This window comes from Chrysemys picta, chromosome 19, assembly GCF_011386835.1.
Source record: "Chrysemys picta bellii isolate R12L10 chromosome 19, ASM1138683v2, whole genome shotgun sequence".
Classification (NCBI taxonomy): Eukaryota; Metazoa; Chordata; order Testudines; family Emydidae; genus Chrysemys; species Chrysemys picta.
This window is the reverse complement of record NC_088809.1, coordinates 5,874,817-5,899,390: the sequence shown is the minus strand read 5'-3', so window position 1 is coordinate 5,899,390 and position 24,574 is coordinate 5,874,817. Positions and strand designations below refer to the sequence as shown.

Below are 24,574 nucleotides of genomic sequence, written 5' to 3'. Positions count from 1 at the left end.
CTGGGGAGTGATCCTTGAGGAACTAGACTTTTCTCCTGCCTGGAGCGGATTGCCTGACTCCTGGCAAATAATGGGAGCGCTTTCCGCGGCGTGTGCGAGTATAAAATAACATATGTTGCAAAGAAGTGACAAATCAAGTGGCAACCCCATCTGCTAGGCAGAAACGAGGGAGGCTGCTGCATCTCAGGTTATTAATCCGATTGTTGAAAAGCAACCGTACGGTGTTCAGAGAGAGACAGAGACAAAGGCGATGAATAAAATATTAGACATGTTTCATAATGAATAATAAAAGTTCTCGCCCGCCTGAGTTAGCATGGGGCTGCGTGAATCTCTGCAGCAGGAGGGCGAGGGGAATTCTGCTCAGACCTGTCCTGTCTCCAGGCAGGGCAAACCACCGCAGCGCTTCCCTGAGAAGGAGGCGTTTGCACCCAATAATGTCCTGCCCCGTGGCAGAGAATGTGCCACGGGCAGGGGAAGGGGCTGGGGCAAGGGTGGTCCATTGCACGGCCGGTGTTGCATGAGGCGCATGGCAGCTTTGCTAGTTGGATCCCAGGGGGGCACACCGCATTAATTCTCGAGAATCTCTAGTCTAAGCGGTTGGGCTCTAGGACAACATTGAATCAAGTGACCCATTTCGTGTCACTCGCCCCGACCGAGGTTGCAGAGAAATGAATTTTCTAAGCTGGTCGCTCTCTTGGGGCACACCCGTGTCTTCTCCACGGCAGCTCAGCTGGTAAATCTTTCCTCACCTGCCACGGCTTCGCGGCTTGGCTTTTTGCGAAGCGAAGCCACAGTGCGAAACCTTTATTGTTCCTTCGATGGAATTATCGCCTCAAAATAAAATATACATGGCGTGGGGTTGGGCCCTGTGTATGTTCCCGGAGGGCATCTTGGGTAATAAACAGCCCTTGAACTGAGATGTATCATTAATATAGATTAAATTCTAATCTACCTAGAAGTAGATCCCTCTCCCTCTGTAGGTATGCGTGTGTCTACATAAATCTCTCTACCTCTGTGTGTGTATATATATCAATCTACCTCTGTATATGTGTGTGTATGAGCACTGAGGAAATAGACTTTTCTCTATTTTCTCTATAAACACACACATACACACACTAATTATACTCCTAATTAGTGTGTGTGTGTGTGTGTATAGAGAGAGAAAATATATATATAGGAGTATAGGATCAATTTATAGTTCATTCCAAATGTGTTTCCAATGTACCTTTTCACGGACAGTTTGCCAGATGAAATATCTCCTCTATTATTTTAGGAAGTGGCTCGGTGTCATTAAAATCCAACCGAAAAGAAAGCGCGAGGTGGAGAAACCGCACAAAGAGACAGACGGTGATTTTTTAATGTTTATTTGACGGAACAATCTGACATTAGCAGCTGAGCGGACAATGTCTCCCCCACGCTGGCTCCAGGCCGTTCGTGTCTCTAGGAAGGGGGGGCTCTAGACCCAGCGAGGGGAGGGTTAACTCTGCGCACCTGTTGGTCATTGCCAAATGGTTCCCATTTTCTTCCCTGGCTCCTTTTGGGGGCCGCCCCTGAGGGTCAATCCCACGTGCTCCTCTTTTCTCACGGTCCCGCCGCAGGCTGCGGAGCAGAGAGCAGGAGTCACTCCGGCGGGACCCGGAAAGTGGCTTTTGCTTGCCCCTGAGCAGATGCGGCTCCCCAACCAGCCCCCCCCCCCCAACAGCCTGGCCACCGATTTAAAAGCAAACAAACAAAACCACCCGCAGCTCTGTGCCGGTCACCTCCGCAGCAAAACCCGCTAATCGGTATGGGATTGGTGGGACCCTGAAGAGGCCGCGTAGACAGGTGAAGCGAAGGTGGCGAGTATCCCCTCCCCGCCAGGAGCCCCGTGTGCACGGGATGTAGGTACCCCAGACATCCATGCCGCCTGACCATGTCTTCTGGCTCGCAACATTGGAGCCAGGCGTGTGACGGGGCCAAACCCGGCTCTCCTCCCTACAGACAGACAGACACAATTCCCACTGAAGCCAAAGGGCCTCGCCTGCTTCGGGATCCGGCCCAGTCCGGGTCTGGCGTGCGATTGCCCGGGATTCCCTGCTGCGGATTCAGCCCTCGGAGGAGCTGCTGCTCACGGTGTTACTAACAACACTTCACTGCAGCGTCTCCTGTGCTACTGGGGTGCTGGGGAGCGGGATGTTGGGGGGGGGCAGGCGTGTATTTCAAGCCCCCTCCCACCTGACTCTTTCTCGCCTCCCGCCCCAAGCCATGCGGGGAAGAACTTGTACTTCCCGCCCCTCCCCCCCCCCTTCTGCTTTTGGAGGATTGACATGGCCCTTCCCTTAGGGCGAAGTGTCAGCAGAAGCTCGGTTTTCAGCCCAGGCGCTGATGGCACCCAGATTTATCTTCAAATTAGCCATGGCAATCCCTCAGCTGTCTCCACCTGATCTGTTTTCTTCCCGATCCTGCGATTCAGGCAGAAAGGGCAGCTCTCTCCATCCTGGGCCAATACAGGAAGGACACCACCCTCGAGTCTGGTTTGGGGTAAGGGATAGGAGATTTCCCCCTAGTGAAAGTTCAGATCGATTCTTGCTGACATCTCAGGCCAGGACCCCCGGCTGTCTGAAGTTTTGGCCCCTTAGATCACATGCCTCCAGTTGAGGTGGTTACAGGTTGGGTTTCTTTGTCCTGGAGAACAGATACTACCCGCGATTTCTGTCGCCGTGGAGCTCCTGGGCTATTTGGGGAAAGCAAAGCTGCCAATTTTCCTTTTCAAAAACCTTTCCTGAACACTGATGTCTCTCTCTCTCAACAATAATTAAATGGCTGTCTGTGCCTCGCTCTCCTTCAGAGAGGCTGATGAAATGCACGCCACGGGTTGAAACGAACAAGCAGTGTAGACAGAGGTAGTGACAGGACCTACCTCTATCTACACTGGTTGTTGGTTTCAACCTGTGGCGTGCATTTGTGTTCTGCTCCGAGCTCAGTGTGTCTGGTTTGCTACATGTGAGCTTTCCATTCATTTCCTAGCGAGCCCGGGCTGAAGCGGGGAGGAGGGAAAGGGAGAGGGGAATTGCTGCTTGTGAGAATTGTTATTTTTCATCAATCACTCGCAATTTGTCTAAGTGCACAGGACAGGACACCAGCAGCCCTGCTGACTGAGGTCACAGAGACAACACAGCCGTGGAGAAGAGCAAATTGCATTCGCTCACGAACTCCCAGATCCAAATGACTGGCTTTGCATGAAGAGGGGAGAGAGCGAAAGGTCCATGTGACATGAGGGAAATATGAAGGACTTTGACAGGTCTTAAACGGCCTGGCGCCAAGGCCTGCGTCTACCAGCTAAAAATAGAAAGGGGGCGAGGAGCGGAGATGGGCAAAGATGAAAGAGGGGAAGAGAGAAAACGGAATGGGAAATTCGGTTGAAAGTTTAGATGTTTGCTTAAACTTTTGGGGGGAGGGCTTTGTCCGGGCTAACTGGGGGCACCGGGGAGGAATCGCCTTAAAAGACTCTGTTGCAAGACTTAAACCCTGGGACTCAGGCAGAGGGTTTTCAAGCAGACACACTGTATGGAAGCTCAACATATTGTTTTATATTGATAGCAGTAATCTATTGTAATGAGCGATTCTTTCTCCTCTTCCTCCCTGGCTTCTCCTCTTTGAAATGAACCCACAGCGGTTGGTGATCTAAGCTACGCCTCCCTTAATGCTGGGAGTCTGTTTCATGTTTCATAAAGTGTCACGTTTTAGCTCCCCGATCTGCAATCCTGATGGTAAAGCCCAAGGCTAAGAGGGAGAGGGGGAACTACAAACAGAAGACGGGCAAAGAAACCCATGCCTTATAAACAACTGTAAGTGGCCCTTTCCCATCCTGATTCCCCCTCCCTTACCACTGTTTCACCTCGAGGACAGGGGTTATTGTTAGGAAATCGTCTCTATTTATATAAGATAAGTCATCATTAAAACGAGAGCTAGACCCAGAAGGTTACAGGAGAAGGAAATGGCAGAGAAATGATTAGATCAAAACGCAGAGGACAAAATGAAGAATGTTCTTGCGTATTGGTGGAGCAGAGAGAATCCAAATATTTCCCCTGGCTTCAGGGTGAGCTTCGTGCAGTGTGATACTAAACATGTAACCCCCATACAGTGCTCCATTAACCCCATTCCACGTGAGTTGTCCTATGTAAGATAAAGGACACCTCAAGGTACACTTTCACAACCTCACCGCTCTACATTTAGTAGAAGGCCTTCATTATTATAAAATCAAGTAGGCCAAAAAAACTCACACAATCACAAGGGGGGAGATTTTTTGTAATTACTTTGTAGAGGGGATCTCAACTGCCTTACAACCTCCCCCCCCCCACACACACACACATCTCAGTAGTTCCACTGTCTTTGGGATACGCATTTGTATTGCCTCAGTCTTTGTATTCACACTGATTTTTTTACAAATTATTTTCAGAAGAGTTTTTCTTCCTCCGTTTACATTTAGCAAGGTTAGCAATTCCTACTGCTCTGTCCTGTACTGTATAGGTAGCCCTGCAGTTTGGGTAATAGGGAATATAACCCCCCCTTTTGTGTGTGGGATTTTAGCAGCTAACAAAGTCAGTCATGCAATCGAATTTTTATAGGAATAAAAAGGGAGTAAGTAACTCTGGGTCTTAAGGAGGACGGGTGTATTAACATATTTAATGAATACGGTGATTGTTAATTACGGCTCACTAGGTGATAAGGAGAAAGGTATTTTTGATCAAACAAGATCTGAATCTGTTTAGGCACGGTGTAGGTATATACATCCACCCCTTTCTTTGCCTTGTTCCTAATCTGTAATTATATAACATAGTGGCTTGGATATGGTGGTGGTGGTGGAGTGGGCGGAAGAGAAGAGATTAATTATTATTATTATTATTATTTATTATTTATTTATCCTGTTCAAACGAATTAGGAGACTGTGGAGAACCGAAGCAGCCTGCTTTCTGGAAAACTTAGTAGAAGTGTTGTTGCAAATAGATTTTTCTAACACTTCCCCCCCCACACACACACATACTAGAGGTAATTAAAAATACGGAGTAAATTGTTCTGGGTGATATCGGGGGGAGCTGTGATTTTTTTCTCGATCTGAGACTGACTTGTTGCGTGTGCAGCTTTATCAGCCTGGGATTCATAAGGCCAGGACACTCGGTGTCCCGTGAAAAAGAACCCTGGATTTATTCAAGTTAATGTCCTCAATACACCCAGAGCGAAATATTATTATCACGCCGAATTTCAGTGAGACGACCGGCTTTTCGTTTGTGTTTGTAGCCTCTTAACTGCGGCATGCAGCCGCCCCTGAACTCTTTCAGGCAGCAGAGAAGAATATATATTGATGTCTCCCCAAAACAATCCTCTGTAGGATTTTCAGAGATGAAGTAAGAGGATGATTCAGATGATTTATTTATTGCACGGTAGCTGCTTTTTAAAGGGGTCGGCATTAATTCACAACAGCTGCGTGTATTATCCGCCAGATTTGAAGTTTGCATTTTGCTCCTTCAGACCAGATCTGAACGTCGCCAGGGCGTCCAGCACCAGAGCGGCCAGTCGAGTGACGGGCTGGTTGCATTTCCCCGGGACTAAAACGCACCGATTTTGCTTTGCGGCAAAAGCCCCGTTTGGTTTGGATTCGAATGCCGCTGCCGTCAGCACATTTCCGCAGAGGCGAAAATCCAAAGTCCAAATTGTGTCTAAATGTCAACACATCCTGACCCCCCCCCCCATCCTAACACCTTCCCCTGCAGCTTTTAACAATGCCCCGTGCTCTGGTGAGTTCAAACGACCTCCCGAACCCCTCTGAGCACTCCCTTCTCCCTACTGCCGCTCATTCTGGGCCCCAGCAGCGGAGGGTGAGTTTGGCTTTTGTAAGGGGCTGCCAGCCAGAAGACGCCAATCTGGGCTCTTATCCTAGCCCATCACGCAGCAAGGAAGGGAGCGATAAAACCACCCTCGACAATGGCCAGCGGTGAACCTGCCGCAGGACAATGGCAGGTTGTGAAGTGTCCTGGAGAACAAGTGTTGGGCTTTGATTCGGTTTCCCCTGTGGCGCCAGGGGCTGCCCTCGGCAACCCAGCAAAATGTAACAACAACCAGGGGGCAAAGGGGGAGCTGACCCTTGTTTGGCTTTAGGTTCCTGCTGCTCCAACTCGCCATCAGCCCCACGCCTGTGTCCTCACCTGGCTGGCCTAAGGGAGAACAGACCAGTATCAAAACCCCAGCAGTGAATTCGCCCCCAGCCCTGAAGGAAAGGGGGGGCGGTGCACAGGCGTACAGGGAAGCGACAGGGCTCACGGGGGGGCAGACAGGGCAGCGCAAGTGTCAGCGAAACTGCTGACAAGCCGGGCCTAGGTTCGCCGCGGGCCAGAGGTTGCAGGCGGCCGGGGTGTCTGGATGATGCAGAGCCAGGCATGGCCGTGTGGACGGGCTGGTGCCCGGGAACCCTGGGTGTTCATTAACCGCGCCTTAAGGACAGCAGGGCCAGCCCTTGCTCTGGAGGACGAGATCTGTTTCCCGGCGCACAGGGCGAGTGAGACGGACCCATCCCTCCCCTCCAGTCTGCAGCCATCCCAGATGGCCGCGGCTGGAGGAAGCTCCCTCTAGCCTGCCTGCTCTTTGCTGCGCGCCGCGGAGGAACGGCGTAAAAAGCTGGAGCTGGGAACAACCCCGGGCTGGGCGGAATCTCGCTCCCCCTCCGGGCTCTCCCCGCGCAGGGGCACACACAGGCTGCCTTGGCGGCCATCTAGGGGTCACACGCTTCTATTCACCAGCCTGGTGCGTGCAGGGGAGGGGAAGGGGAGAGGCATTTCTCTGGAGGGGGAAGGAGCGGACCAGCGTTTGCATTGCGCCCCATCGGGATTATTGGGGGCTTGGGACAGTTCCTTCGGGTGGGAGGGGGGGCGATCTCCCGGCGCCCCCCTCCCCAATCTCCCAGGGAAGCGTCTGGGCCGACGATCAGGCGGCAGGGACAGGAGCCTTGGGAGGATTGCAGGGCGCTGTTTGAAGATTTTTGGGTAAATATGAAGTGACAAGAGACGGGTCTTTATTGTGGAGTCTCAGCCGCCTGGCGCCAAGCCCCTCTTCAGCAAACGGAGCCCCCAGTTAATCAGAACAGATCTCCAAATGGACCTCTTAAAAAGGACACACACACCCCCTCCCCACCCCCAAACAATAGCTCCTGCGCCTTTAACCCCTCCGGGTGACACCCCCTAGCAGACTATCTATCAAGGGGAAGGGGGGGGGGGATGCCCGGCCATAATCCCTTTGCAAACAGACTCAGGATTTTCCTTCAAGATTATCTGCATCCAGGCGCCCAGTAAACAAACCCTCCGGATCAGTCTTCCCGGGGAGGGAAGAACCAACCTTGAAGCAGGCAGACCAGGGGGGCTTTTTAACGCGCCAAGCTGATGAATAACTTGTCAAGAGATTAGTTCAAATCCTGTGTAAAACTCAGCCGTCAGCAGGATGCGGGGATTTTTTTAAGAGACTATCGCTGTCTCTCTGCAGCACCCTAAATTCCCTCTGTTATCAACCCAACCTCTCCTGCTGGCGGCTTTGCCATTCCCCCCACCCACATCGCTAGGAGAAACAGCAGACGGAGCCTTGAGATCGCAACCCCCCCTCCCTCCGCCTGGCTGACTCCCCCAGAACTGCCTGGGTCCCCTTCAAAGTTTGATCCTCGTCAGCCGCATCCCCAGGCACAAAGCAGCGCCTTCCCCCCAGTGTCACTTCCCCAGAAAACCCAGCGAGTTGCAAAACAACCCCCCCGGTGCAGTGGGGAAGCAATGAACGCGGTGCCGCGGTCCAGGCGGGCCAGCACTCACCCCGGGGCGCTTGGCGTGTGATTCTGGAGCTCCATCCCCCGCTGAACGCTGCCTGGCCAACCCCGCCGCCAGTGACCTCGGCCAGGGATTTAAAACGGCGATGCGCCGCGCGGCCGCCCCCAAATAGTTCAAGCCTCCCCGTGCCTCGCCGTTGCCTGCTCTGACGCCCTTCGCGGTCTGCTACGGTCCAGGAACGTTTCGCAGTTGCATCGATTGGCAGGCACCGCGCGCGGTGGTGGGCCCCACCTAGATTCAGTGTCCAGTATCTGGCGTAGGGCTGGAGTCATAGAGTTTATCTTCCCCCTCCCCCTTCTCCCCTCTACTTCTTATAAAATTAGGGGGTTGCAAAGAAGAGTCCGGGCTTTGAACTGCTAGTCAAAAGCCACTTTAGAGTACGCAGCCAGCGCGCCCTTTGCAAGGCACGTTAAATCAATACAGTTTGATCACAGCATTGTATTGGGGGCTTTCAGATTTCTCTCTCATTGTACACACAACTTGCTAGCACACACAGGCGTATATGCACCCACACTATCTTAGCACAGAGGTATGCGCACACCGCCCTCTCGGTGCACACAAAAAACACACGGGCACACTCCCGCTTGTAGATGCCTACGGCGCATTTACACGGAATATCCCCCCGCGCCACATCTAGGACTTGTTCATCTGTGCAACTCCTGCCCTACTCCCGCCCAGGCGAAGCTGGTGTGTGTGTGTGTGTGTGAGAGTGTGTGTGCGCGCGCGCGCGCGCTCTGCTTTGCACTTCTGATGTGGGCTAGCTCTTGTCTCTCCTGAGGTTTCCACACGACTCTCCGGGCTGCCCCGGTGCCTCTGTCAGCAGTTCCCCGCCTGCGAAGCGCTCCCCGCCGGCAGCAAATTCAGCGCTGACCCGGTATGCGGAAAGGAGCTGGGGGTGGGATTTCGAGCACTTTTCTCTGTCATTGGTTAATATTTTATTCTGTTGACATGTTTTCTTACTGCCGGTGCTTCCGACACCTTCTTTTTTTTCTTCCTTTCCTCCCTCCCTCCTTTCCCTTCCCTTCCCTCCCCCCTTACCCCAGATCTTGGCCGGAGCTGTCAAAACCACGCCTATGGAGATCCACAATTGGTCTGAAACGCGTAAAATCAGCAATCAAGGGGGCTTGGCTCATTAGCGAGGGGATCAGCGCAGGAAGGACATGTGAGATAGTCACAGTTTTACAGAGATCAGGACAAGATCTAACCATTCCACTCCGGGTCCTTTCGCCCGGCGCAGCCTGGCCAGAGGCGGATCCGGATCGCACGCCTTCCTGACTCTCCGGGGGCGCCGTGGTGGCCGCTCCCCCCAGACTCGCTGCGGTGGGGAGCCCTTTGAAAGCCCCGCGTGGTTCCTGGGCACAGCCGCGGTTCGGCTTTTGTTTCTATTTTAGTCCGGCGAAGGACTTTACTGCGCCCAGCGCCCGCTCGCCTCGCTGCAACGACAACAAAAAAAAATATCAGGAGCTACCACTATCTCCAACTGCCACCGGGGAGTGTCCGCCGCCGGGAGCTGTTCTGACCCAGCTCTGCCTTTTCCTCCTCCAGAGACTTGGAAGGAGCTCGCTGGGCCAAAACCAGGGCCAGGGGTCCCCTCTTTTCTCCTGGCTTTGTGGATGCACCGATGAGAGATCCAGCCTTCACAGGGACTGCAATGGCTTATCACCCGTTCCACGCTCCCAGACCAGCCGATTTCCCCATGTCAGCTTTCCTAGCGGCCGCCCAGCCGTCTTTTTTCCCGGCTCTGGCTCTGCCTCCGGCGGCGCTGGCTAAACCCATCCCGGATCCTACTTTGGCTGGAGCCGCAGAAGCTGGTCTGCACGTCTCGGCCCTGGGGCACCATCACCAGGCAGCCCATCTGCGATCTCTCAAGAGCCTGGAACCGGAGGAGGAGGTCGAGGACGACCCCAAAGTGACTCTGGAAGCCAAAGAGCTTTGGGACCAGTTTCACAAGTTGGGGACAGAGATGGTGATCACCAAGTCAGGAAGGTATGAACACCCCCCCCACACACACACACACCCCGCTTGGTAGCTGCACAAGGGCCACTAAAAGTGATACAACCCCCCCCCCATTCTTCCACCCCCTCCTTGCACCTGTGACTTAGATAATTTTTACAAGAATGCACATTCAGGATGAGTCGGTTTCACTGATTCAGGGGCCCGCAAACCGGATTGGGGATTTTTCTTTCTTTTTTTATTTTGATTTATTTACCAATGTTTTTTTTTTCCCCCGAGGGTGGGAGGAAGCTGCTGATGGGAAAATCTGATTCGGTGAATGAAATACAAATAAGAAATAGAGGGCTAGTGGATGGTTTGGACTTTGTGGATTTTCTCCCCCACTTTCATTTTGTAAAAGAAAGAAGCCAGATTCCAAATTAAACGTGTGTGCAGTAATTAACACCTTGACCTCAGATTAAATTGGTGTAGCTTGTACTTGTTTAATATCGTAAAATGGAAACGATTTGGTATATGTAGAGCTCCAGCACTTTCTTCACTGCATGACTGACCAATATGGAGAGTTGGCTTTTCCCCCTCCATATACCTGTATTTAAATATTAACAGCCCTTTTGAAAAATAATCATTAAAAAAATAGGTTTGCAATAGCCCATCTCCCCAGTCACCCACCCACTCCAGGTATCTCTGGCTTTAATCTTTTTCTTTGCATGAGCTCTCTTTTATTTTACATGTAGGATATTTATAAATTCAGCGTTGGTATTGTTCTCGCAAATGATTAGAAATTTGCTCCGTGAAAATATTTGGGTTGGGTTTTTTTAGGGGAAGGAAATTGCTTTAACATGTATCAAGAAAGAAATTTTATCTCTAGTCTCAATTTCCTGAGAAATCCACGCTGAGATTTCGACCTTTTTGCTCGTTTTCTGTCATGCGAATGAAGCGAAATGTAAAGAAGCGGCTGGTTAGATTAAAGGGGGGGGGGGGAGACAAACCCAGTGTGTGCACTTTTTAAAAACATGGCAAAACGCAAAAGAGCCCAGGACGTAGAATTCGGACCTGGACCAGGATTTAATCTCTACAAGAAGGTTTGATTTGCATAGTAGTTCTGAGACCACAGACCTGTTCCGAATTGCTAGTTCGGTGTGAGTTGATTTTTAAAAATGCACTTCGTTTTGAAAGCGGAGGCCCAGGGTCTAGACTTTACAATGTAACAACATGGCTCTAATGCACATTTCCCGTGTACTTAGCAGTGGGCACACGCTGGATGCAAACCCAGAGAGAGAGACAGGGCTGGGGGTCCGCAGTGCCCGCAGCCTGCGGTTGAATAGGTCTCAGACACCCCCCTTTTGCTTCTTTTCTTTTCATATTTTGTAACAAAAGCGAGCCCACTCTATAGTGCCTCGGATTATTTTTAATACGAAACTATTCTCTTTCTCCTATTGTCTTTTATTCCCTTAGGAGAATGTTCCCCCCGTTTAAAGTGCGTGTGAACGGCCTGGACAAGAAGGCCAAGTACATTTTATTAATGGATATAGTGGCTGCGGATGATTGCCGGTATAAATTCCACAATTCTCGCTGGATGGTAGCCGGGAAGGCGGATCCCGAGATGCCCAAGCGTATGTACATCCACCCGGACAGCCCTGCTACAGGGGAGCAGTGGATGGCGAAACCTGTTGCCTTTCACAAACTCAAGCTCACTAACAACATCTCGGACAAGCACGGATTTGTAAGTATCACCTCGACAAGCGATTGTGGGGGTCATTTGTCGTGCGGGCTGTGATGGTGCAGGAAGTTTTTTTGCATTGCCACCAATGTCTCGCTAGCTGCCCGTTAAGTGTTGTGTGTTTGTGCATCTGAAGGACAGAAGGAAAGCTAGGCATGGGGGAGACAGAAACTGCATCTTAATACATGGATTGTTTAAAAAAAAACCCGAACAGCTGCTATCTTCACCAAGGAGCAAAGGGAAACAAACATAGCTCTGGTGGGCACATTTCAAAAGACATCTCCTGATCACCGGGGTTTGTTTGAAAAAACCAACAAGCGTCAAAATTCTGGGAACTTAGTCGTCAGGTACTGTCGTTTACGAGGTTCCTATGTACTCGCTAAAAATAGACCCAGAAGAACCCACCTATTACCAAAACGGAGGAAAACATGGGTGCTTGTGCCATGAATCTAACTGCCCCCGTTAGAAATAGGCAACATATTTCCCCCAGCAGACAGCGCAGTTTGAATGTGCGCTTATCATCTGTAAATAGTAAATCACCAGCTCTTATCACGACATTTTAATTCATAACACACATAGCGGGCCTTAAAATGCATGGGATCCATCACTCTTAATTAAGATTAATCGCCTTGTCGATTATGTGTGTGTGTGTGTGTGTGTGTACACCCCCCCCTAACATGTTCACTTGGGCCTTTGAGTCAGTATGAATTGCGAATTTCAGACACATGGTGTAGGCACATGCTAACTTAACCGCCTCAAATGTCTAAGGTTGGGCGGAGGGTGAATGGAAGTGGTTGCACGTTCTAGATGTCATGGGGTTTGTAATTTGGAGAGGACCCTGACATATTCCCTATTTCAATTCCAGGGTGAGTTATTGAAAACCATGTAGTAAAATCCATTAAACAGTGGGGAGCAGGGAGATACAGGCTCTGCGCCATAACAATAAGTGGAAAACTTTTTTTTTTTAAATCAGGTTTGGAAGGAAGAACGCTTAAGAACATGGCATTGTGGGTTTAAATCCTTACACCATTTGCTTCATGTTTGAGTCTCGCGGGTGACTGCCAATGCACTACTCATTTTCCTCCTTTAAAATATGCCAGATCAGTTTCCTTCACTGGGCCTGATCCTGCCAGTCCTCACTCACTGTAAACCCTCCTGAATTTAAACGTGAGCTGGAATTGCTAGGAGATTGCCTAAAGTGTAATAATTAGAAACTCAGGTAATTGCATAATTGCTCTAACATTTGTAACTGCAGGAGTACAGGGCAATCTACTTGGCAGACCAGTCACCAGAACCTGGGAAAGATTGGGACGGTGTGTGTGAGAAAGTGTGTGTGTGTGTGGGGGGGGGGGGGGGGTTACATCTGTAAAAATGTTTTGGGATTAAATACAGTTGCCGAAATGAGATGGGGGAGACTGTGATCTCTGAGAGGATTTCAGTGTGAATGGGCAAGTCCTGAATGACCTGTTTGATCACTTGACTTTTTGGTGGAGCAATAAAGGAAAATAGAGGGTCATTTCATAAGGTTTGTTGTTTGGTTTGGTTTTGGCTGCAGAATCTCCTCCCTTTAAATGCAAGGTAAGAGGTGTCTGAGGGCAACAGGGTAGAGTGGGGAGCACACCAAGAAGCCATGCTCTCTACAGGTGCAACTGAAGGAGATGCCAGCCCGCATATGGGCAAGGCTGGGTGTCAGCTGCAAAATTCAGTATCTCGGGGATCTTGGTTAAAACCGGTCTTGGTATATTTCAGCTGGTAGATGGCTGAAGTGACCCACCTGTCTTAGTTTCACTGGGAGTATGGAAAGCTTATTTTGTTATTCCAGGAAGCAGAAGTCTCCTTGCAGAGAAGGATTTTTTTAAAGTCTATCAAACGTCCCTATTTATTTTTTTATTGATCATCTTCCTCGCCTAGTGAACAAAAAATCGAAGTGTCTTAGCAATTTGCAAATATCCACAGCATAGAGCGGGTCTGAACTAGGGAGAGAGATGTTTATTCTTCCATTAATGCCCGGTGAAGGGGGGCGCGAAGGGAGGGAATCAGAGCTCACAAACAAGCTGTCTTTAGCCTTTGGCCAAGCATTTGGGGCGATAAAGAGAAAGTTCATCGTCCTATGTTTTTGATATGGTAATTAACTGGGATTTGGAGATGGTGGTTTGTCAGTCAATCCATGCCACAGGCAGTCAGCGCCCACTCAAGGGTGGGTGGGGGCTGCACCCAACAGCAATATGGGCAATAGAAGGCATGAAAAATCTCTCAGGTGAGGAGATTACTTTGTCTAGATAGGAAAAGAACTGGCCCGTTCGATAATACATCGCGCTGTTTCGAGAATGCAATGTGTAAATCAATAGCAAGAGAGTATTAGAAATAGCTTTTTATTATTCAAGGAAAGCTAGTGGGATCTAACATTTTGAACGGTTCCTCTTCATCAATTCAATATTTTTGGTGTGTGTTGTTCTCAAAAGGCCGCGTGTATTAAATCGGAAAGATCAGGGTTTAGTCTGTGCCATCTGGTCATGGAAGGGATGAATTTTTTTTAAAGGAATGCAGATTTACAGCCTGAATGGGAATTTTTGCACCATTTCCTTTATAAATCCCGTCTAGCTTACATCGATATAATATTGATCTGACAGGTCACCAGCAGGTGACTATTTTGGGGTTAAAATAGTTTTTTTTTAATTGCCTTCTACAGCAAAATGAAGTGACAATTATTTAGCCACTTGGGCAATAGTATTTTACAATAATTAAGAATTCACCAGCCAGCAACAATTTTGTTTCGGTAATATTGCATTTAATCCTGAACACATCAGGTTACCGAATTATTACATCGAGAACAGGCAAGAAAATATTTCAGTTGTATGATTTGAAAGGGGAGAGAAAAGGAATTTAGAATTCGCAACAATTGTGTTCTTTTTCAGAGCAATTTAAGCTAATTAAAATGTGTATTTGACTCTTCTTTCAAATTGTGGTTCTGGTTTAGAAATATTTCCAAATGCTCTAAAATTAAAAAAATAAGGAATACAGAATTGCTTTGACTGCTGGCGACAGTTTCAGACACCTGATTAGGGAGCAAATGCTTGTTCATCTGTAATATCTGTTCATCTAAAACATAAAATCCACGTGGATCGTGGCGTGAAACAATCCTTTCACTATTCCAGTAGCTTACTTGGGAACATATTTTTCTGTGGCAGTCAACTGCGGTGAGATAACCCACTTCTGCGTCGTGTGTGATAATTTTATATAGATATAGATTGCTAGAAAATATGCAATGGAGCTGGGCTCTCCCTTCATTCTCAGGATTGTAACAATCTGGGGAGAGATATTTTCCCTCCTTATCATTATAGTCATCAGCCTGCATTTTTAAAGAGCATTTACAAAGAAATTTCAACAAGCCTTTTTCTTCCAAGTGACCTGATCAGTAGAGGCCAGATTGTAAAAAATGACTTATTATAAGAGGGGGGAAAAAACCCTCCTTTTGGTATGAATGGGGGAATCCTGCTTAATATTTGATAGCAGGCTCTGAGTCTAGGAATTCTACAGGGGAGATTGGTTTGTATTTGCTCGATTTCAGTCATTCGCTCATTTCCTAACCCACAGACCATATTGAACTCCATGCACAAGTACCAGCCCAGGTTCCATATAGTGCGAGCCAATGACATCCTAAAGCTTCCCTACAGCACCTTCCGGACGTATGTGTTCCCTGAAACAGACTTCATAGCAGTCACCGCATATCAGAACGACAAGGTAAGGGGACGAGGGTTTTTTTTTTTAAATGAACCTTTTCTTCTTGAGCAGATGTAGGGATCCGATCCTGCTTCCCCTGAAATCCCTGACTTCAGGATGGGATCAGGATCGGTCCCCCGGGGAGGAATCCAAGCAATGGGAACTGGACAAGGACTCCGATGCCCTTATAAGTCTCCTGTTCTGCTGCCACCTACTAATATTAGCCTGTTTCGCTCGCGGTTGTTAGTTTTAAAGAGTCCAACTATTTGGAAATCGAGTTTGCTAACTCGGGGGAGATAAAAATCAAAGCAGAGAGTTAATTGTGTGTGTGTGTTTTCTGATTCTGCCTGAGCCAGCCGGATGAAACATGCTGCTTGGGCTTAAGACAAGTCGAGGGGCAGCGCTTGGGGGAGTGGGAGCGAAGGGAGAGATTTCAGACAGGTGCCCCCACATGAGGAGGCAGTACCCCACTTTCCCCCTCCCGGGAGCCTGTTTTTTCTTTTCTTTTCTTTTTGGTTCTTTGGCACGGGGGCCGGACATTTTTGCTCAGTAGCTTTCAGATACTAAGGAGATAGAAATGCTGAAGCATGAGGCGCGTTTGGAGGGAATTACCTCTAAAGGCAGCTTTTGGTGAGGAGCACAGTAAAATGACCAAGAAGATAGGCTAATTCAATAGCTTTCAAGATTAACCAGGGTTAGCCTTTCACTTGGGGGGGTGGGGGTGCCGGAGAACAGCAAGCAAAGCTTTGGAGATGGGCGGGAAATCTGTGATTCTCGTGGTGCTTTAGCTGGGTTTTGTTCTGCAGACCTGACCGGTTTTAGTGCCTCCCCCCCCCCCCCCAAGAGGTTTCACACACCCCCACCCAAAAGCTGACCGGCACCTCCACTCCTGGCTGCTGATGTTAATTGACAGGTCTGTCTGAGGGTCCTGGTGGGCTTGTTTCCCTCGTAAAGTTTATGGCAAAGAGTCACAATCGATTAAAGAACACTTAGGCTGCAGCATCGCCGCAAGCTACCGCAACGCAACTCAGCACTTGTTCCAGCCTGGGTCTTTCTGATGGGCTACACACACACACACACACACACACACACACACACACACACACACACACACACACACACACACACACACACACACACACACACACACACTCACTCACTCACTCACTCACTCTCTGCAGGTCTGTAAGCTAGGAGGGTGTATAGCCAGCTGTCACTGACTACTCATCTCTTCAGACTAAAACCCTGCTTTGGGGCGGGATTTCTGATCAGTGCAGTTTAAGGGAGATGGATGAGTGGAGTGAGGGGCAGTTTAGGGCTGGAAAGGGACAGATCTATTATACCTGCTTTGCTAGGTATGCACTGCCTCTTCCCCACTGTCTATATTGGCACAAAATAAAACCGGCTTGGTGGAAAAGCTGGGAAGTAAAAGGGGGATTAAGCAATTTGTTTTTACAGAAATAATGTGGAGCAGATCAAACATGCATTTTTAAAGCAACCATCGAGGGGACATATTTCAAAAGCATGAATTATTGAATGCCCTCATGTCGCCAGCACCATAAGTTAGTCTCTGGGAGAGATAAGAATAGCTTTTAACCAACACAGCAATGTTTAGTCGCCATCTTCCCTCCAGGGGGCCGTGAAAAATAACTTCCTATCATTAAAACTCTATTAATAATTCAGGCCAAACCTCAGCATCATTTTTAATAACGCATGCGGTGTGTTAAACCGGGGATTGTGTGTGTTTCAAACCGTTTGAAACAGAACCTAAATAGGACACTGACATTCTGCACCGTTGAACTTTGGAGGTTAGCACAGGTCAAGCGACCAAGCTACAAGGTTGCTCTTTATTTTTATTTCCCATCACTTTTTAATGACTAATATTTGTCTCATCGTTGCTGTTTTAAAGGGCAATTTTACATGAATTTCCACACAGTCCAAAAATGTGTGTGTGTGTGTGTGAGAGAGAGAGAGAGAGAGAAAGAGAATATTTTAACCCTTTCTGCATAAAACCTTGTCTCTAGGATAACTTACACAGTTTATTGTTGTTGTTGTTTTCAGATCACCCAGCTTAAAATCGATAATAACCCATTTGCAAAAGGATTCAGAGATACCGGGAATGGAAGGCGAGAAAAGAGGTACAATTGTTATCCGAGCTAGAATGTTTTAGTCTCGTGGTAACATGGATATTTCCTTCTTCCTTCCCTTTGTTTTTGATATCCAAAAGTTACTTGAGAGATTTCAGTGGGGATTTAGTTTAGCCCAAAGTAATATTTACAACGGGTGTTGTAAAGCGATTCCACCTTCCCCTATCCCCATTAACAAGGTGGAACCATGAGTGTATCTATTGGGATGCACCACAGAGATAATGTTTAGTAATGGCTTGTTCTTTTTGAAGGAAACAGCTCACTCTCCCCTCCCTGCGGATGTATGAGGAGCAGTGCAAACCTGACCGAGATGGGGGCGAATCCGATGCTTCCTCGTGTGATCCTGCCCCAGTGCGCGATACACTTCACTCCCCATTGGGTACAGCCCCTAGTCCCCTGAGACTAAACCGCAGCAGCAGAGGTAATTAGACAGTTCACTCCAGAACTCAGCATGAACGTCTGTTAAAAAAGGAAAGCGGTGATTTTTCTCTCTTGCCTTCTCTGAACAAAAATCATCAGACTCGAATCTGATTTACATCCTAAAGCCTTCCTAGGAATGGCTTCGAATTAACAGAGGTGTAACTCAGATCCCAAGGTTGTTAACTGGAAAATTACTTTTTTCCACCCACTAGAACTGAGAGGTATTTGTAAGTCAAATCCAAATGGGAAGATGAGGAAGAAAAGAATAGATTAAAAAATTGTAATTTAAGTAACTTTCCTGAGGAGTCGGATTTCAGGTATGTCTTGGCTCCTCATTCGGCAATGATATAGCTGCCACTTTTAAATACAGATTAAAAACAGGCTGGAGTGAATTCTATCCCATTGCCAACTCATTGCAAATTCGGGGTTCAGACCAGTGGGAAGAAAAATGTGCACAACCCAAAGGAGAAGGAGGTAGAGAGGCTGATCAGTACAACAGAACCAAATGTTACCACTGAAGAAATGTAGCTGAGGAGGGGGGATGCAAACCTTATTTACAGCTTCTAACATTTTCCTGTTGTAAATTTGTGTAAACAACAGGCTGCATAAACGTAATTATGATGTTACATAAGCCTTACTGGCTTCCAGAACTCCTTTCTGGAGCGTTTCTCTGGTTGCAAAAGGTAAATTAAACTCCCCTCCACAACAATCCCTATTTTTTAAGAGGAGAGAACTTGGAGGCTCACATCTAGTAAATGGAAATAAAACTCAGCAGCTCTCTCATTGTAGTTTTCAGCCACCATGTTTGGCACTGACACAGTGTCAGTGGATTTGCTGCTTTTTAAAAAAAAATCCTTTTCCTCTATTTTAGGCCTGCCTCTTTGGCTTGCAAAAATTAATGAAATTGCAGAAATATTATTTACCTAATACCAGGGCTTATGACACACCTGGCCCTCTTAAGAGCTTTTCAGCTAAATCCATTAAACCAGCAATGAATATATACCTCAAACTAAGGAATTTAACTTAAGCTGCCTCAAACTTTTTGCTCTCTGAATCACAACTAGTCCGATATTATTTAAATCCGGATGTGTGAAGTTACCTGCCGAGATGGGATCTTTGCTACCTCAGACTACAGAGATGCTTGTATGCATGAGCTATTCTGTTGCGAAATATGGTTCAATTCACTATTTTCCCTCTACACAATGATGTGTATTTTGATCAGTGCTTTTTCAGAACAGATCATGACATACTTATTTCATGGTGATTTAATCTGAACAACCCCCTCCCTTTCTAATCGGTCCATAAGGTGCATTTACACTTAATCTAGCTATACAATAAATAAATCAATTATTTTCCAATACTGCACATACTCCTTCCTTTCTCGACGGCTTTTGCTTTGTTTGAACCCGCGGAGCACGTCATGAGCTAGGCAGACCAGGGTGAAGATGAAGCTAATTGATAGGATGCTGTCATATATTTTGGTGCCCTTAGCAAATATGTTCTTCCTGTTTGGCAAAGCGGTGCTAATCCCCTGTGCCTCACAATTACCAGTTTATAAAGGTCTAATTCTCTCCCCCCCCACACGAAAAATAGATTGAATTTCTTCAATGAATAACCAGTTTTTTCCCCCCAAACGGTGGAGATTTTAGTAGCACCCCTCCTCCCCCAGTTGATTGCTGAGTTTAAATAGAGCCAGGCAGACAGGGCCGGCTGGGGAAGGCAGGTTGCTATGGGTGTGTGATACAAGGGGGGAGAAGGGATTTGGGCAGCAGGGCAGCCTGCACCGGGGCTGCTGATTGCAGCAGAAGGCCGTGGGGGGGATTCCCGTTGTCCCCCCGCTGTGCGAGCCCCCCGGGGCACGGGATGGGCCCGCGTTTCACCCCCACCCCCCTTTCCTTGCAGAGGAGAAATCCTGCCCGGAGAGCGACCCGGAGCTGGAGAAGCTGCCCGAGGAGCGGCCGGCCCGCGGACCCAGCCCCGGCCCGGAGGAGGCCAGCCCGCGCAGCAGCCCGCGGCTGCCGGAGGAGCGCAGCCGGGAGCGACCCAGCCCGGAGAAGCCCAAGGGGCTGGAGAAGGACAAGCCCGAGGGGCGGCGGAAAGAGCCGGATGCCTCCAAGAAGGAGGCGGAGGGCGGCGGGCTGAGCAAAGAGTCCTTCGCCCCCCTGATGGTGCAGACGGACAGTCCCCCGCACCTGAGCGCCGGTCACCTGCAGAGCCTGGCGCTCTCCGGCCTGCACGGGCAACAGTTCTTCAACCCGCTGGGCGCCGGGCAGCCCCTCTTCCTGCACCCGGGGCAGTTCGCCATGGCCCCGGGGGCCTTCTCCGCCATGGGCATGGGACACTTGCTGGCCTCGGTGGCCGGCGGGGGCCTGGAGAACGGAGCCCTGGCTTCGACTCAGGGGGCGGCCGGGACCACCACCCCCTTCCCCTTCCACCTCTCCCAGCACATGCTGGCCTCTCAGGTAAGCGGGGCTCGCCGGAAGGGGCTGGGACAAGCCGCGGTTCCCCCCCTCCCTCATACTCAACCCGGACCCCGATTTACTCCCTTCCCTTTACCCTCCCCACGAATGTACCCCCCATTTCACCCCCTTATCCCGCATCTGCTTTAATTCCCCCCTTCATTGCCCTAGTTAATCCCCCTTCTTTCTCTTCTTACCCCCCCCCATCGCCTGCTTAGAATTGGGGGGGTCCGGGGCCCGGGGTCCCCGCACGGCTGAATTCGTGCCAGGACAGAGCCCAGCACCTCTGGGCTGGCTGCATCACTCGCAATGGAAAACAATGGCTCTTTCATTGTGTCCCCAGGCCATCCCATTCCCCCCTCCCCCCTCTCCTGGCTCCCCGGGCAGCGGGAGGCTGGGTTGTTACCGGTCACTATCCCAGTCCCCTTCGCTGATTGAATCGGATACCACGTTGCTTGCTTCAAATACCCCTCGGCTGTTTCACTGGCCGGAGAAATGCGGCGGGTTGAAGCAGGGTCACGTTTCGGATCGGGCTATCCGGAGAGCAATTCGGTGCGGTTCCCTAGCCAGCACAAAATCAATCAACCCATCCGGGAGACAGGGGAAACCGAGTGCCTGATAGCGGCATTACCGCCTGCTTTCTTCTGCAGGAGCAATGCTATTCAGCTCCCCACCCCAGGGTCCCTTTATTTCTATCCGTGACATTTGTCTCCGGCCAATAATTGCTTATATCCTCCTCCCTTTGGTCCTGTAACACTTTAATTCGTTTAGAGGCAGCCAGATCTGAAGGGTAACAAATCAGCCCGCGGAGATGCTCGGCCCTGACCCCGTTTTAAAAACCCCAGTTACAGGGGTATTGAATTGATACAGAATAAAACGTGTCTAGCTCCAGTCTCTCCTTGAGTGTGAGTGTGTGGAATGTGCAGAAGCCAGGACTGACCTTCCATTCCTATAGAGCTTTACCAGGCGAACCCGGGCGAACCTTCCAGACCGGGTACAGTCGTTATTACTTTCCAGCAGCTTGCTTGTTGCTAATGCAAACAGGAGATACATGGGAATTATGGCCACGCCTATTCACTTCTGTGCCTGTCCCTAGCTTTGAACAGGGTGCTCAGCGCCAGGGCGAATCCTGAGTCAAACCCAACAGGCTGGCGCTCCTGGAGCCTGTAAGGATCAGTGCTAGAGGGGGTAGCTGCGTTCAAGGCTCATTATGTCCCCCCAAATCAGAGGGGCCCATAAGGAGCATGTCTAGTAAGTGGAAAGGGCCCGATTCTGCCCACTGACTTCAATGGGAGAAAGATCCTGCCTATTTCCATTGGCCAAAACTAGGGTTGTGCCATCTTCAGAATGTGTGTGTGTGTGTGTGTGTGTGTGTGTGTGTCCCAACCCAACTACACCAAGATGTCATTTAAACCGTCTAATTTATCGATCCTCCTTAACTATGTGTCTTAATGTGATTAAACTTGTGTGAGGATGCACAGACCTGGGCGACAGGCTGGAGCAGAGAGGGAAGATGTTGCTTTTTTATGTCCTAGTGGAGACCTGTTCAAGGCTTATTGTGGTGTATTGCTCTAGCTTTCAACAGGCGTGTCTGTGGTAGTGGTTTCAGGCTGCCCAGCAGACGTGCTAGTGAACTTTATTTCTATTTATCAGGTCTGATCCTCTCCCCATTTCTTACAAGACCCTTTCCGAACTCAACAGGTTACCTTCATCCCTACCTATTCCTCGAGCAGTGCCCCAGCCTAATTAAGAGGGCATTGCTTCTGTGCCCTGGACTGTTTCAGGAGGTTGATTCCTTTCACGGTTCCCTGATGTTTAAATCTCTTTTGCTGCATACGGGGTGCATTGTTCCAGTGGGAAATTCGGAATAAAAGGGTGCAGGATCTGATATGTGGCATATATTTATTAGTAGAGAGGAGGCACAAATTTGTGGCATCTCTCTTGCCCCAGAGGGATGGACAGTGCTGAGCTGGGTGGGTCAGCGTGTTGGAAGAAAATATTCCATTTCCATTAGTTAATGAGTTTGACTTGATTTTGCGCTGCTGGTGGAAGGTCATTTATGCTCCCAGAGGACAGAGAAGCTCACCCAATGCAGAGACAATTGACAGACAAGCCTCTGTCTCTTGGGCTCTGCGTTTGAAGTGATACACAGGAGCTTGGCTACTTCGATTTCCTCCTGGGTCCCCGGGATGAAATGCCCTGGTCCCAGGCCCGCCGTCCTTTCTCTGGGGCATTGGTTGGTTCCCCATCCCTGGTCCCCAGCTTCCTTCCAATAAACTGGACGCAGGTGCCAACCCCTTTCACCTGGAGTCTGCTCTCCTGGCCTCTTCCCTTGGCAGTAGATTCTCTCCTAATCCCTTGATTTCAAAGATATCAGGGTGGCTCACCTGGATTTTCTGGTTGCCTGGCATTCTTCCCCCTGCCCCTCAGCTTGCGATGTGGCCAGTTCCCACCACCAGGCGCTCTTAAAACTCTCCTGCTTTGTCTCTCTCTTGCAGGGAATTCCGATGCCCACCTTTGGCGGACTCTTCCCTTATCCGTACACCTACATGGCAGCTGCGGCCGCCGCCGCCTCAGCGCTGCCAGCGACCAGTGCGGCTGCGGCCAGCTCCCTGTCCCGGAACCCCTTCCTGAGCAGCACCCGCCCTCGCCTGCGCTTCAGCCCGTACCAGATCCCCGTCACCATCCCACCCAGCACCAACCTCCTGACCACCGGTCTGCCCGCCAGCCTGAACCCAGGCTCGGAAGGCTCCAAACCCAGCAGCAGCAGGGAATCCAGCCCCCTCCCAGACCTCCCTTTGCACAAATCCAGCAGCCAGAGGGGCTCCCTCTCTCCCAAAAGCTCCCTGAAAGATTCCATCAATGAACTGCAGAATATCCAGAGACTGGTCAGTTGCTTGGAGAGCCAAAGGGAAGTGTCACCCGGCAGGGAGTCCCCCAAGTGACTGGCTGAGCTGCCAACACGCCAGCCCGAAGGGCTGAGAAGCACTGGGATTTTGTACAGCACAGTATAAATATTTATTTAAAAAAAAACACAAGGGAAAAAAAGGGGAGGGGGACAGGCAGTTAAAGACAGGGATACAAGTGTGATCCATACAGATACCCAGACAAAGCAGAGGCCAAGTGAATGATCCGCAAGCAAAATATCCCGTAGCCAGGGGTAATTATGGGAGACTATTCCTCCCTCCCTCCCCACCACTCTCCACTCAGACCCAGGAGAATATAATGGATAGGATCTCCCCTCCCTAAACCCAAATCAGGAGAAAATATGGCAAGTATCCTTCCCTCCCCTCCTCAGTCCCACTGGTTTGGACTCCAAATACATCTGGAAAAGCAGAAGGACTCCAATCTGCAGCCTAACTTTCTTGATCAATGGATTACCCAGAACACACGCAATTTCCGGGATGGCGAAAGAATGTACCAGTCATTCCCTTAAAGAGACTGCGGGAAAGGTGACTGATGTTTTCTGTAGCGACTGATTTCTGAAGGGAGGAAGATGCTTTCAACCCCCCCCCCTCACCTAAAACAGACAATTTTAAGAGGAAAATAATAACTCTGGGTGAGCCTAGTGACTATGAACATGTGTGTAACCTGATTTGTCAGGGGGAAAATGGAAATAAACTGTCTTCAGCTCTGTTGCATCCACCACTGATTTCAAAGGCCACCAACACGCAGAACTGGTACAGGCAGTGTGACATGGCGGTTTTGGAATCTACCTGTGTACCAGAAAAAAATATTTATGAAATAAATGAAAATTTGTGTAAATAAGCTATAAGGATCCCAGATTATGCAAATTGGTATTAATTTATTCAGTTGTACATTGGTGTGTACATAATATTTAGAGTTTAACTCATCGCATTTAATTTTTTTTCATTTTACATGAACATATATATTGTAAATGAAAAAAATATTTAGCTCTTTGTGATTGAAGGAGAACTTGGTTTCTTTAACTGTGTTTTAAAATGTTGTTTATCCCGCCTGTTCTCTAGGACAATCATGTGCCATCAGTATACACTTTTCAGTCATTAAAATCAGAGTTCAATTCTTTAAGGAACTCTTACAAGGAAAAAAAATCCAATGAAAATATCTTTACAGTGCGGGGTACAGGAAATGCAGGAATAAACCTCAGGTTTTTATTTTTCACTCCAGAACAAAAAAAGAAATATAATAAATTTAAATATCACATGGACTGTGCGCTATATTTGTTTTAAAATAAAAATATACAGGATTTGAAATGTGCTGGTTATTCGGGTATCTATCTGTTCATTTTTTGATGAATTCTCTCACATCTTTCAATAAAAAATATTCTAAGAA

At 49.0% G+C, this 24,574-nt stretch overlaps 1 protein-coding gene and 1 long non-coding RNA gene across 4 annotated transcripts in view; one reads left to right on the top strand and one right to left on the bottom strand.

Annotated features, from left to right (window-relative positions):
- Positions 1–8,092, bottom strand: part of LOC112058689 (uncharacterized) — an 18,864-nt gene extending 10,772 nt beyond the window's left edge. Inside the window, exon 1 of the long non-coding RNA XR_002887826.3 lies at positions 7,827–8,092. This is a non-coding gene — a long non-coding RNA (uncharacterized LOC112058689). The remainder of the gene's footprint in view (positions 1–7,826) is intronic.
- On the top strand, positions 6,834–24,574 carry TBX2 (T-box transcription factor 2). Of its 3 annotated transcripts, none has more exons than XM_042857893.2 (8): positions 6,834–7,016; positions 8,885–9,827; positions 11,250–11,517; positions 15,109–15,255; positions 17,296–17,372; positions 17,633–17,802; positions 19,704–20,263; positions 22,759–24,574. In XM_042857893.2, the coding sequence occupies exons 2-8, from the start codon at positions 9,463–9,465 to the stop codon at positions 23,203–23,205; spliced, it is 2,034 nt and encodes a 677-aa protein (XP_042713827.2). In that variant the 5' UTR covers positions 6,834–7,016; positions 8,885–9,462; the 3' UTR covers positions 23,206–24,574. The 3 variants fall into 3 exon arrangements, with proteins under 3 accessions (XP_042713827.2, XP_005298858.2, XP_042713828.2); XM_005298801.5 differs by lacking the exon at positions 6,834–7,016 and adding an exon at positions 8,566–8,715; XM_042857894.2 differs by lacking the exons at positions 6,834–7,016; positions 15,109–15,255 and adding an exon at positions 8,566–8,715.

What these genes read in the sequence shown, in the direction of transcription:
- TBX2 (XM_042857893.2), top strand. Translation starts at nt 9,463, where the DNA reads ATGAGAGATCCAGCCTTCACAGGGACTGCAATGGCTTATCACCCGTTC. An exon ending in AATGGAAGGCGAGAAAAGAG is followed by an intron (nt 17,373 to 17,632) that starts GTACAATTGTTA and finishes TTCTTTTTGAAG; the next exon opens with GAAACAGCTCACTCTCCCCT. An exon ending in ACTAAACCGCAGCAGCAGAG is followed by an intron (nt 17,803 to 19,703) that starts GTAATTAGACAG and finishes CTTTCCTTGCAG; the next exon opens with AGGAGAAATCCTGCCCGGAG.